This window comes from Megalops cyprinoides, chromosome 4 (genome assembly GCF_013368585.1).
Source record: "Megalops cyprinoides isolate fMegCyp1 chromosome 4, fMegCyp1.pri, whole genome shotgun sequence".
In the NCBI taxonomy this organism is placed as follows: Eukaryota; Metazoa; Chordata; class Actinopteri; order Elopiformes; family Megalopidae; genus Megalops; species Megalops cyprinoides.
In genome coordinates, this window is record NC_050586.1 from 31,849,802 (window position 1) to 31,863,699 (window position 13,898).

Below are 13,898 nucleotides of genomic sequence, written 5' to 3' on the forward strand. Positions count from 1 at the left end.
GGTTAATGTATGTTACTGTACCACTCACCTCCCATAAGCAGGATTATGATTGCCGTTTACATTTACATTTCTTACAGCAATAACAGAGCATGTATTCACCATTCATCTCCCACTCTGTGCAATGACCTGGATGTGTTTTCCACAAGAAGGACATTCTTTTCCTTCCAAGGAAAACTGTCCTTTCAGTTGTGTGTGTGGGTGGTAACGTTACACTCTCCATTGTGTGGCTTTAGCAGTGAGGTGACAATGTTAGCAGAGCGATAAATGGCCACAACCGTCATGTAATGCCAGTCATCGGTGTTTGAGCAAACAGCAATACAGCCCACATGGCAAACACTGCCAGGAACTTGGTTGTTTCTCACCAGCCCTAGCAGCAAGAGAGAGCCAGAATAAGGTATGTCCTCACTTCCTAGTTCGTCATTTACTTCTCCTACTGAAGTAAAATGATCACATTACATTACTGTCATTTAGCAGATGCTCTTATCCAGAGCAACTTACATACAGTAGGTTACAATTTTATCCATTTATACGGATGGATACTTATGGAGGCAATTGCAGGGTAAGTACCTTTCACAAGGATATAACAGCAGTGCCCTAGTAGGGAATCAAACCAGAAATCTTTTGGTTACAAACCCAGCTTTTTACCACCATACCACAATGCTGTTCCACTTCATTGATTCTGTCATCACATTAATTATGTTAATGGGTAGATAGCCATTGCTCTGGAAAACAGAGTTTGATGCATGAGATTCTTAAAAAAAATTCACACCTGAGTTTAAACTCTTTCTATCCTAAAAATTGCTGAATGTACAGCAAGGTTTTATAGATATATCAGAATACAGGGCAGTGCCAAGAATGACCAGAGGGGGCACTGTTGTACATATTTCATTCCATTTCAGTGGTATACGCCTTCTGACAGACAAAAAGAAATAACCACACATTTCTCTTTCTCTCTTTTTTTTTTTTTTTACAAAAGTCTTTATTTTACACAAGGAAGAACTAGACAAAGTTAAAATCATTCAGAACAGGTATTCTTTTAACAGAGACCTACAGACATCACCAACTAAAAAAAGACATTAAAAACAATGCCTTAAATGTTAAAAACAAAAGAATGAGAAACAGAACAAACAGTGACAAAATAAATTCTATCGAACAAGTAATATTGCACTTTGTTTCTAAAACATTTCGGATCCCCACTCCCATTTTAAACATTTTGGTTCCTGACATGGAGCTCAGGAGATTAGCTTTAATAACACTTGACTATAACGGAAGCCCATGCTATGGACCATAGAACTGACCAACGTGAAACAAAATATTTGTTTCTAATAAGCGAAACTAATTTTAGCTTTTTCCATTTGCTTTAAATCCTTTTTTGGCCAGTGAAAAACCACGTCAAGAACCCATGAACATAAACACAGAAGTGGAAAGGGTCACTTTGTCATTGGAATCGCTCTCGATTCCATTGCTGGCTGCTTTCCTTGCTCCATCAAAGGTGGATGTTTAAGAAACACAGCCATTGTTCCCAAAGTTTAAGAGGAAAGAAAAAAAAACAACCAAGCAAATGCCCATGTTATCAACTATCTCAGTCATTGAAATCAACTGAACTTGACAAATCAAGTTCTTCACTGAAATCTAATATTAATCTGACAACTCGTGTCGCAATCTCATTCAGGGATCATTATTTTGAAACTTGCTTTGTAGGACTGTAAGTTTTTCCCTTTTTGTCCCATTGAAAAAAATGACACAAGTCTCATAAAAACATTCAGCAAAACCTAAAGATATGAAGCACTCCTTCAAGAAAAATTAGAATCAGGTCAGTTCTTTGTCAAGGCCACTAAGATAAGATCACTTCTTTTATTAGAAATCCATTGGTTATGTTGACAGAAAGCAGTATTCTCATAGTTGCTTGCTGGTTCAAAACACATGCGCACACACGAACACGCAAGATAGCGTGAAGCTATTAACTGTAAACTTTTATAATACTATGTATAGTCTTATCAGATTAATGTGTTTTTTTCTAACACTGCTTAATTAGTGGGATCATATAATTGGGGAAACGTGATTTAACAGATGTTTTCCAGTCCTTCACCTTATTATTATTATTTTTTTAAAAAAGTGCTTTTCTTCAGTTAAGGCTAAACTGCTGAAACCATGCTCTTGCTGGGCCTCTACTATTAAATGAGTTTGAAAACCAATGTATTACTCATTTAAACACGTAACTACTTGTTCTGGCCAGTTTGAGGCATGGTTTGGCAGGGTTCGAGTTCTCTACAGCGTTCTATCAGGCCGCGTTGGTGTTTGTGCCTTTCTCAGCTGCTGTGACTTTGTCCCATCTCTTTTTTTTTTTTCTCATTTTTTTGGCTTCATTGGACTGGAAACGTTGGTCAATGGATTCCGCAAGTGCAGCAGGACAAAAAGGGAAGGTCTTTAGTCTCTTGAGAGCTGCCTTGCATCTCTGTACATGCCCCCCGCCTTGATTTTGTTTGCCTGCTATACTTTTTTCTTCCTTTCACTATTTCAAACAGTGTGATTAAAAGGAAACGCAGGATGTTTCTAACCGTTTGGCAAGTGAGAAGATCACCTGAGATTGAGTGCTTTTAGGCAGTTATGTATGTGACACAGCGCTACGTCTGTGGTGCCCGCAGAAAAGGCAACGAACGCCTCGGTCCATATTGCGCCGCTGTTCCTGCCTCCCCCGGGCCCTAGGCCCCACCCCCGGCCCCGCCCCTGTCACGCGTCTATCACGGCGCGCTCTCCGTCAGACGCATGTGAGCGTCGTGTGCTCCTCGCCTGTTGCTGTTCTGCTAAAGAGGCCTCACAGCGAATAAAACAAACAAACAAAACAAAGACTGACTCCAAGGTATTCTATGTTTGGAACACAAAAAAAACGCCCTGCAAGGAAATAAAGAGAAGCCACACTGAGATACAAAGCTTATGAGGCTAAGTCAGAGAAGCCTGAGGAACGTGAATGTGTGCTAAGCAGGGTCCAGGCTATTTGTTGTTAAGGAAACTTAAAAACAAAAAAAAAAATCTGAAAAGCTTCATGAAAGTCAGTGCATCAATTTTTTTTTCCTTTTCACTTTCTTTTTTCTTCTTAGATTCTGTTCTCTGCATTGTTCATAGTTGTGCGGATAAGGAGTTAGGTAGGAATAAAGCCTGCAGTCTCTCAGCCCAATGCATACAAGTGGCGAAAATGATAATTAGTGATTTTGAAAGCAGAACCACACAACACAAGCAAAGAATAATATGTGCAAAATTCCAAATGAGGCAGGAGGCGTGTAGTCTTTGCTCCGTAGTCGACTGCTGTTGAGTGCTACAGATGTTCTTTTTTAAAATCGTCTTTTCTTTCCTGTGTTTCAGCACAGTTTTCCACATGATGGCTCCGGTCCATTAAGAGTCACGTATGTGCCACGGTTACAGAAAAAGCCAGAAAGAAAAATCATTCTTGACAAGCAGAAGCCTGGCATCTCATTCAGGCAGAGGCGTCTACAGGATTTCTCACAGGTTATATTTGTTTTTGTCTGACCTGGGCAGGCAGGAAGTGACCCGTCAGACACTTCCTGTGCGTCTCTGGGGGAGAGCCTTGTCTGCCTTGTGGTATTCATTTATGAATTTGTTTTCTCTCAACGTTGGCAGCAGGGTGCAGACGCCATCGTGGGGAAAAAACCAAATGAAAGAGACCCATGTGCCCTGGGCAGGTGGTGGGCGTGTCCTTCAGCGTGATGGACAGGTGTCGGGCCTTCTTTCTTCAGTTCCGCTGACTTGATCTGGATTTGGATCAATCTGATAAAGGAAGAAAAAAAAGAAAAGATGGCGGTTATGACACTTCACAGATTCTGTTCTGTTGAAACTGAAGACTACAGTCATGCTCTAAGGCCTAATGATATGCAGATACACTGACTGGTGCAGAGTGTGGATTAGCTGAAGAGGGCACAGTGAATGTGATGAGCCAATGAGATGGTTTCATCCATCAGTTGATCTGCAAAGAATTCTCTGCTCTTTGACATGCTAAAACGCAGCCTGATGACCCATTAGCAAAAAGCTCTAGGGAACGGCTAATGTGAAGTATTAAATCATATATTAGTCCTGTCTCTGAGCATTTAGAAATTTGCTGATCAGTGCCTACCAGGTTTTAGACTACAGCTACTGGTTTATAAATGGAGGCTTGCATGTAAGATGAAACAAATCTGAAGTACAGTGTCTTACTGAAAATAGCCTTTTTTCAGTGGAAATGCAACTTTGGTGCATTTGCATTATGTGTCAAGACATGAAGGCAGGATGACGTACCTCCGAGTAGAGTGGAGGAGGCTGGAAGCGGAACTCTTGAATGTAGGCGAACAGTGGTCCGTCAAAATCGTCCCGAGCAGCAGACAGCTCCTGGCCGCTCCGCCTCTGCTCCTCCGTGACAATCTCTGCATAGCTTGGAGGGGCTGGAAACCAGGACAAAGAAACATTAGCACCGCAGCCGTACCTATCTCCATGCCGGAGAGAAAAAAAAGCCATTTAATGCATTTATTCACTATGAGGCACTAATACACACACAAACACACACACACACACACACACACACACACACACACACACACACACACACACACACACACAAACATACACTCACAAACACACAAATTCACCATGGGCACTAAGCTTACGGCTGGACAGCAGCCCAAGCAACGGTCTATCAGAATGAGTACGCAAATGCTGCTGCCACATGCATGCCCTTCACACATCTACAGCGCCCGAGTTCCCTGGCCTGCGTCGTGTGTGCTGGGGAGCAGGAGGGGTGGGTGAAGACAAGGGACGCGGCATACCTTCAGGTCTCTCCGGCAAGGCCATGCCCAGCCAGTTCATGGTCATGCTGCACTGGCTGCTGACGGAGGAGGTGCGGCTGCCGAACGGGTGGAGGGGGATGGTGCCGATGACCAGCGGAAGGTTGAGGGACAGGTTCATGGCTCCCGGGATGTCCACGTACACCTGAAGGAGACACAGTGACACCATGTAAGACCCCCTAGTGTTACTTAAACGTCCACAATGACGCTCTTTGTTAGGTCATTACGCAGACTGGGGGCTAATTTGACAAAGAACACGCCAGCATATAGGCTAAACTTGTGGTGTCATTATGTAAGCTGGGTATGGACTGACTGATTAGTTAATGGGGTAAATAGGTCAATAGCCTTTTTATGACCTATACTGCAGTGGATATTTTAAGATTACCTCATTAGCAACGCTTGAAGAACACCTTGGATAATACCACTGTCTGCTTAAGCTTCACCTGTCACAGATGTTCAGAGAAGGGTCTCTGGGAACCCTTACATCTGAATGACACCAAACCCAAAGACCTTCAGCTTCAAGACTAAGTATTCTACCACTGCTCAATACCATGTAAAAAGAATTTCAAGATGACATACATTAACTCATTGTCCCAAAGCATGTCACGCTACGCAGGGGTGCAGTCACAATCAATGTATTAAAGGGAAAGAACAGGGAGGTAACAGCCACACCAGAGAGTGCTTCCTAAGCAATTTACAAGACTCAGTTTATCTAGCCACCTCTGTTTAGTTAAAAATTGCTTAATAAAGCAAAGCATGAGAGCAAGAGGCCAATCCATCTTAGTCTCCACTTATTAATTAAGAGCACTCCAAAGAGAGAAGTTCATACAGTAGCTAACTAGCAAACCAAGCTATTTACGGGACTCCATTTTGCTAACATTAGGTAAGACTGGTATATGGCTTGCCGTAGCTAAATATAGCTCAGTGTAATGATGAGAGGCCAGGCCACCGGCAACTCCACTCACCATCAGGGAGTACTCCACGCGGATGATGCTGCAGTCCAGGATGGAGGGGGACACCGGGGGGATCTTCAGCATCTTCCCGCTCCACGTCTCCGTTTTGCCGGATGACAAAGACTCGCCCCGCAGGTTGGCAACCAGCTGCTTCACCTCCTTCATCTTCCCTTTGGCGTAGAAGGTCTGTGTTTGGTAAATGGCTGCCTTTGGCACGACCATTCGGGACGAGCAGTTCTCAATCTCAGCAAAGATCTGAATGGATTCCCCTGCAAGATGCAAATGCCAGATGCTTGTTTCATGCGACACCTCTGCCTTTCAATGTGAAGTGTGTCATTTTGTATACCATATATCACTTTTAAATAATATCCATTCTTAAATGAGCAAAGCTTATCAAGATCATTACTGACAATTACTCCCAAAAACATTAACATTATCCTCCAGCATACAAAGCCACCATTTAAACAGGTGGCCAACCAGTGCTGTCAGTTCAATTAGTCTGATTTAATGATCTAGATGTAATTTCAAAAAAGGTATTACAAGTGGCTGATGGCCTTGTCCTCACCTGGGGTATAACCCTTCCTTTCAATTTTGGCACTTAAGGAGATTGGGCCTGAGGTACAGAACCAGCAACACAGAGTCTTGTCTTTTGTGCCCGCCTGGGGAGACTGTTGAAAAAGAAGAAAGTGAACATTAGCTTTTTAAGAAAAATCATTTTCACCAAGGACAAAACATGTGTTTAGAGCACAACACCTAAACCATCTTATTTAGGGGTATGACATAATATTTAATATCAACTTGGCAAACAGGCAGGAACAAGGTTATTCCTCCTTTGGAGTACAAAACTAATTTGTGAATGAAATTGTATCTGTGGAAGGTAAGGGATTCCAACAAGTGACATGTGGAAACACGCCCACCTAAGGGCTGAAATAAAGCAATGGGTGAAAAAAGGAGAATACTGAAAGCAGAACTGTTACCCTAAAGCATCACATTTCTTTGACAAGTACACATACAAACTATACAAGATCACTGCGCAGGAAAGCTTTTGTGTCTAAATAACATGGTGATAAAAAAAATGTATTATAGACTCTATCCATTAGAAGAAGAGAAGAATATAATGCAATAAAACAAAGCACTACCACAGAGGAATTTCGGTGTAGAGGATGGGATTTGTACAGTTCGACTCTCCTGGCGACGTGCAAATTCTCAGACCACAATGTCATAAGCGAGGCTGCTGTGGCTCGGGTACAACTAATCAGATTAGCATAAATGAACAGCAAGCGAGCTGAGAGAGAACATATTTCTTCTAGATCTTTCTATATTTGGTGGCTAATCAGTACCAGTGGGCCAATAGGAAGAGGCTATATTCTGCCTCATTTTAAAGAGAGGGCTGTGCAGTTAGTGTAGGTCATGCTCTGGTATGTTAACTTTACTAGTGCTGTACTGCCTCCACTAGCCAGAACTAGCTGTGACCCTTGCCTGGTGACAAGAAACATAAGCCTGAGGTGCGCAAACTTCACCCAGAGGTCTTGGCTCTTACCAGTAACAGAGGAGTGTTGATGTCGATGTGTTCAAAGACTGTGAATTCCTTTTTCACTTTCATGGGCAGCAGCCAGGGTCTGTGCAGTTCAGCTTTCACCCAGTACCGCACACTCCCGTGCTTGCCTTCAAAGGAGGTAGCCAGAGGTCTGCACGTACAGATGATGAAAAAAAGAAGAAGAATACATTTAAGAAAAAATACTTGACGTAAGAAAAAAGACAGCTCTTGCAGGATATGTGGCATATCGCTGCTCGTTTGTTAAATGCATCTTGTGTTAGGCAATCACCATAAAAGTATCAAAAATTAAACATAGCAAAAATGATGAGACATTTAGTGGTTCGTTTTATGTCAGGTGGTGTTGGAGGTAGTACTCACGTTTGTGGAAGCTCAAAACTAAATGCATACTCGTGTCTTCCTGAATGGATAGTGGTCAGACTCTCTTCTGAGTTATCCTCATCTGAAAGAAAGGAAAAACAATATTCCAAACACATGTATACCATACCTTGTGAACTATGCTTTAGGATGACCCCTGAATGTAAAACACATGAAAAGAAAGACAAACAAGCATCTCACTGGCTGTTGAAAATATTAGCAGGGCATCAACAACTTGGTAAATTGGGAAGATAAGAAATTCTGTAATCAATGCAATTACAGGGCAGTTGACAAGAAAAAAAAACACATTTTAAAAGGCAATGTTTGGTAAATGAAAAATCTAACACAACACCTAATCCCTAAAACACCACAAGTTTTATTCACAACAAAGAGATCACTCATTCATATTAACCCAGTTCTAATTCATTCATGACAATCAGTCTCCATATTTAAAGTAATGGGGATCATGGAAGGAAAGAATGGTGAGAAGAGACATTTTATATCAAAAACTGGTTATCTTTTTCACCCATAATTGCCATTCAATAACGATACCATGAATATGTATATTTCCTTTCAAACATTTAAAGCATTTCATAACGACAGCACATTACCACAACATTAAAATAAATTATAAATGGGTTTTATATGTAACATATGATACAATAATGCACATGATATATAAATTGCAAAAACCTTGTGGGTTTCAAACACCTTCCTATAAAATACAGCTGTTACTGGGGCAAGGGAAAGGCAAGGGTTTAACGTCTGTGTTTTCGTTCATTCGAAATAAAATATGTTTATAATTCCATAACCTTATAATTATGCGTTGTTCTGAAGCATCGCCCCACATTACTGTTCTATTTCTGCCAGCTCAGCGTTCCCTTGCAGCCATAGCAGCGGCAGATCTGTGGTAAACAAGTGCCGAGCTGTCAATCACAACCAGACTCCAGCAGGAGAGGACCGGCCAAAACCGGAGCGAGCAGCTTCCCTCAGCCGGTCTCTCTCATATGCATGCACTGTGCGGCATTCAAGCCGCCAGCGCAACCTAACATGCTCGCTCCCGAGGACGGCCCCCATTGAACTGACGCGTGTATTGCGGCGTGGACTAAGGGGGAAAAAAATTCACTTCACCCACCCATCATTACACGTGAGGAAATAATTGAAGACAGCAGAGAAAGACAGTTAGTTGAGAGAGGAATAAAGACAGACAAAAAAGTGTTCAATTAATTTAACTTGTTTATTGAGGTTTGTTATTTTCTTACAGAGCTGCACACATAATTATATACAAATGATTTACATGTATTAACAAATGCAGAAATATAGGTACTGATAATCAAGAAAAAGAATAGAAGTACATTGCAAATGACGTACATGCAACTAAGAAGCGTAATCCATAAGCAGGGAGTCTACAAAGACTATGAATGGCACAAGCGGCGACAGAGAGGCTACAAATCGTTTTATCCATGCAACATTGTTCTCTAATTCTTAATATATAGCTACTTAGATAGTTTGGCGTAGTAAAATATCAGTTAGTTTGTCTGTTACGATAATACCATGAATAGCAATAATCTCTTGTAGGTACTTCACCAGTTCCCCGCCCCCCGCCAGTATCATTATTTTGTGAGGCCAATCGACTGAAAAGACTACCTTGGCAACAGGCTAACAAACCGGCTCCAAAAATGACAAGACAACAGTAAGCAAGTTTGGGTGAGAGGTACGGGCCTGAAGGTGAGTTAAGTCTTAAATAGAACTTCTAGCCATTAGAGAGCCAATGTGTTTCTAGGTGGTAAATTCTAAATGACTAATTTAAAGCCGCCATCAGCCGTTCGCCCGAAATTAAACTGCTCACGTCCAAAAATTTCCTACAGCTAAAGTCCAACTGAAAATTACTCTAAATGTATTTATTAAATAGCCTACGGCTTCTGATACATACATGATTATATAAATAACTAAGGAACACTGGGCATGTAATGGTAATGGAGGAGTATAAGGCATAACCTGGAACTTTGCAGATGCTAAATGTAATCTATAAACTATCCCATAATTTTAACAGAGGAATAGATACGTATAATACGTATTTATAGGCAATGAAAATTGAACAAATACATTTTAGTATTAACCTGGGTTGACAGATCGGATTTGAAGTTGCATGGCTTTTTTCAGTCACTTTCTGCAACGGCATGAAGTCACAGAAAACACACGAGGACTTCAGCCAATCCGGGGACAGAACGGCTTGTCCCCCCCCTCTCTCACCCCCCTCTCCCAGCAACCAGTTTCTGAACAGGATTGAACCGCTTTTAACAAAGGGTGGAAACTTCAGGAAATCATCTTTGAAGGGACTGTTTTTAGAACATGGAGCAAAATTGTAAATGAAACAATGTGTAGCTACAATTGACACGTATGATAGCTCAAGCATTTTTTGTAAATCAGCCGATTTCGAATATGTTGACCCTATTATTTATTACATTGCCAAACGAAGAAGACGTCGCTTGCCATCACTGGTACCACTGCTGATGTCTGCCTGAATTTGTTAATATTGGCCATGTATCTAGCGGGGTAAATGTTTATTTTATGACAAAACCATACACCGGATAATTCATGAATGAGATACTTTACTAGCTGGCCAGTACAAAGTCAGAAATAGGCTATGTTGAACCCTGACTACTCGTGTAAATCGAAGTCTGACGGGTAATATTTCTAAAGAGAGTTCTTATCTTTGCATATACATGCAATATTGCATGACAGATCTCCTTGTAAGTGTGACTTCTTGTAATATCACAACATATGCAAGTGCTGATTCTATGAGCGTAATGCAAGACCTGCAATTATTCAGCTTCGTTTCACTTTTACAAGAAGTGACAGTTCTGAATGCCTTCAACAGAACATATGTATCTCCCCTGGTGAACATTTTAACGTAATTCATGTGCATGGTATTCTAGTACTATTTGCAACGCCAAGGGTAGCTTGTTTATTGTTCAAACTACAAGACAGCAGATCAGAGCATCCTAACTACATCTACGTCGCACATTGGTGCGACATCTCTAAGCTGTCACGTTTCAGAAAAGGTCATACAATAAAATGAAGTTATATGTAAAATATCTTCTCCATCTCTTACCTCTTTCGTGTCCAATTAAGATGTCTTTATGGTTTAAGTATTCCACTTCTTCAGTGTAATTCTGAGTGTAGGCAGTATTGGATCCAGCATTTCGTGATTCAGTCCAACGAACTTTTGCAAATCCTTTGGCGTGAATGTTGAGAGATTTCACGCGGATTTCTCCGGTGACTTCGATTATCACCCTTCCTGAGACCGAATCCCCGCTCGAGAAAACGGGGACGTTGCTGTCATTCAGACAGTCGTAGCTTACAGTGAAGCTCTTCACCTTCCCTAGCACCATGGTTGTATGAAATTATGTTACAAACAGCTAGTATTAAAAGCCTATGAAAATAATCTCATAAGGGAAAGTGTAATATTGTTACACTGATCAATGCCTTTGCCTTGCAAAAGCTGCAGGCAGGATCAGTGCTTTCTTAACAGACAGTTCATTGAGATTTGAAGGCTAAATAACAGCAGTGGATGCTGTTATCTCAACCGGTTTGCGCTATGGTCTCTGTTCGAAGACAAGCCACTTGTGTCTCACAGCTCACTTTAAGGGAGGATTTTCTGAAAAACAACCCTACTGAGCATGCGCAGCGGTTCATCCGTCCCCTCCACCTTCGGAAGCAGGGAGGGTAGTCCTGGCTGACTGGTGGAGTTGAGCTGACGAGTTTGCAAGAACAGCTGATAGAGTTGTAGGGAGTAGATCTTATACGTAGAACTTTCTCTACGGTAGGTATTCACTGTAATTAAACCACTTTAAACGAACAAGTAGGCTAGTAAGTATTAGCTATCTCAATTCTGATGTTGGAGAGGTGTAGCCACTTTATTGTTAACCGACTCTTAAAGTAAAACCAATTATACCCACAGTGTGTATGATGTGACGTTACACTTACCAATTTAAAAACATGACGCATCTTGAATCGGTAACTCGACTGGGAAAAACGTGCTGCAACACAATTAGTGTAGGTGTGCATGTAGACGATTTATCGAACAGCGGCCCAGATTCATGAAGCGACGTAGAGGCTGCACAGTATCACAAAGTGAACTAATTTAACGTTGTATACAAATTTTATGTGAGCTTTATGTGTGACTGCGAGTTTTAAGCGCGTGTTCCTTGTCAGAACGTAATAACTATAAACTGCGAACTCCATGCAGTCGTTAGAGACAGGTAGATGTGTATACACGAGTCGCTGTAATGTATTCTAACCACATACCACCCACTGTGTCTAATACGAGGGAGCCAGGGAATGAATAAATAGAATGCTTCAAACTTTTCACAGCAAGTGAACTTTACGGGGCGCTGCGAGCGCCATCTACTGAATGATATAATAACTGTAATACTTCGCCTTAAATACACTATATGGCCAAAATGATTGAGTTCAGGTGTTTCAGCCACACTGATTGTTAACAGGTGCATAAAATCAAGTACATAACCATGTAATCTCCGTACACAAACCTAGGAAGTAGAATGGGTCGTACTGGAGAGCTCAGTGACTTTAAACGTGGCACTGTCATAGGATGCCATATTTACCACAAGTCAGTTCACAAAATTTCTGCCCTGCTAGATCTGCCCTGGTCAACTGTAAGTGCTATTATTGTCAAGTGGAAGTGTCTAGGAGCAACAACAGCTCAGCCACGAAGCGGTAGACCACGCAAACTTACAGAGCGAGGCCACATAGTGCTGAAGCGCGTAGCACGTAAAAACCGCCTATCGTCTGCTGAATCACTCACTACAGAGTTCCAAACTGTCTCTGGCTGCAACATCAGCGCAAGAACTGTGCATCGGGAGCTTCATGAAATGGGTTTCCATGGCCGAGCAGCTGCACACAAGCCCAACATCAGTATGCGCAATGCCAAGCGACAGTTTCAGTGAAGGGTAACATTAATGCTACAGCATACAAAGACATTTTATACAATTGTATGCTTCCAACTTTGTGGCAACAGTTTAGGGAAGGTCCAAAGCAACGTCCATAAAGACATAGTTTGACGAGTTTGGTGTGGAGGACATCCCGTGGCCTGCACAGAGCCCTGACATCAACCCCACTGAACACCTTTGGGATGAATTAGAACACCAATTGCGAGCCAAGCCTTCTTGTCAAACATCAGTGCCTGACCTCACAAATGCTCTTTTGGCTGAATGGGCACAAATTCCCACAGACACACTCAAAAATCTTGTGGAAAGCCTTCCCAGAAGAGTGGAGGCTGTTATAGCTGCAACAAGGGGGGGGGGGGGGGGGGGGGGGGGGCATTAAATCATGGGCATTAAAACTTCATATTAATGCCCATGATTTTGGAATGGGACGTCCAATAAGCTCATATAGGTGTGATGGTCAGATGTTCACATACTTTTGGCCATATAGTGTATCTTTCACCTGTTAACTGAGAAGTTTCAATCACAATAGGCATTTAGTACAAGGCTTCAAGAAGACATTCATATGTATATATTATATCACTCTCGGTTAAGAATAGGAAGAGATTCCTCTACATGTTAAACTTAACCAGTTGCAATAGAGCTGGCTGAGCTTTGAATAAACTGGAAGACAGGATGACATTAAACGTACAGATTATGTTTTCCAGCTATATTGAACTGATTGTTTTTACTGTATACATTTTAGTCAATTTGATGAACTATACATGGCTTAAACTAGTTATACAAATATACTGTTGATTTCCAAAATGAAACAAGCATGAGAACAAGCTACGCAACTTAAAAATAAATAATTGTCACAAATTGGAATATGACGAATTTTATTGTTCTACCACCGTCTTTCTTTGGTTTTGCGCAATTTACAAGAACGGTACAGCAGGCAACCACCTTAGTGTGGTAAGATTTCTACCTCTATTGTCCATTTTAGGTATTGCATCGTCATAGAATACACGTTCGCAATTTCTACAACTTTTCAGTCAAACAATCTGAGCAACTTCTCACTCGCTCATCAACGCTGAGTGTAATAAGGTGTTCGTACAGTTTATCACGGACTTCACCTTCAGTTTAAAACATAGCTAAACAATTTTCAATGACCGTTGCAGCGGCAACTGCTTAGCCATTTGCAGCTCACGAAGGAAGAGTAAAAAAGGGTATTTGGCCTATAGAACACAAACCACAC

The 13,898-nt window shown here is 41.6% G+C and overlaps 1 protein-coding gene across 1 annotated transcript; it reads right to left on the reverse strand.

Moving 5' to 3' along the window:
• Positions 1-1,147: 1,147 nt before the first annotated feature.
• arrdc3a (arrestin domain containing 3a) lies at positions 1,148-11,320 on the reverse strand. Its single transcript, XM_036527928.1, has 8 exons — positions 10,810-11,320; positions 7,698-7,779; positions 7,323-7,470; positions 6,348-6,450; positions 5,795-6,051; positions 4,812-4,974; positions 4,288-4,430; positions 1,148-3,783 (listed from the first exon to the last, which is right to left on the reverse strand). Exons 1-8 carry the CDS (start codon positions 11,087-11,089, stop codon positions 3,715-3,717), a joined length of 1,245 nt encoding a protein of 414 aa, XP_036383821.1. The 5' UTR covers positions 11,090-11,320; the 3' UTR covers positions 1,148-3,714.
• Between the last annotated feature and the right edge of the window lie 2,578 nt (positions 11,321-13,898).

What these genes read in the sequence shown, in the direction of transcription:
- arrdc3a (XM_036527928.1), bottom strand. Translation starts at nt 11,089, where the DNA reads ATGGTGCTAGGGAAGGTGAAGAGCTTCACTGTAAGCTACGACTGTCTG. An exon ending in CTTAATTGGACACGAAAGAG is followed by an intron (nt 7,780 to 10,809) that starts GTAAGAGATGGA and finishes CCTTTCTTTCAG; the next exon opens with ATGAGGATAACTCAGAAGAG. An exon ending in GCGTGGAGTACTCCCTGATG is followed by an intron (nt 4,975 to 5,794) that starts GTGAGTGGAGTT and finishes TGTCTCCTTCAG; the next exon opens with GTGTACGTGGACATCCCGGG.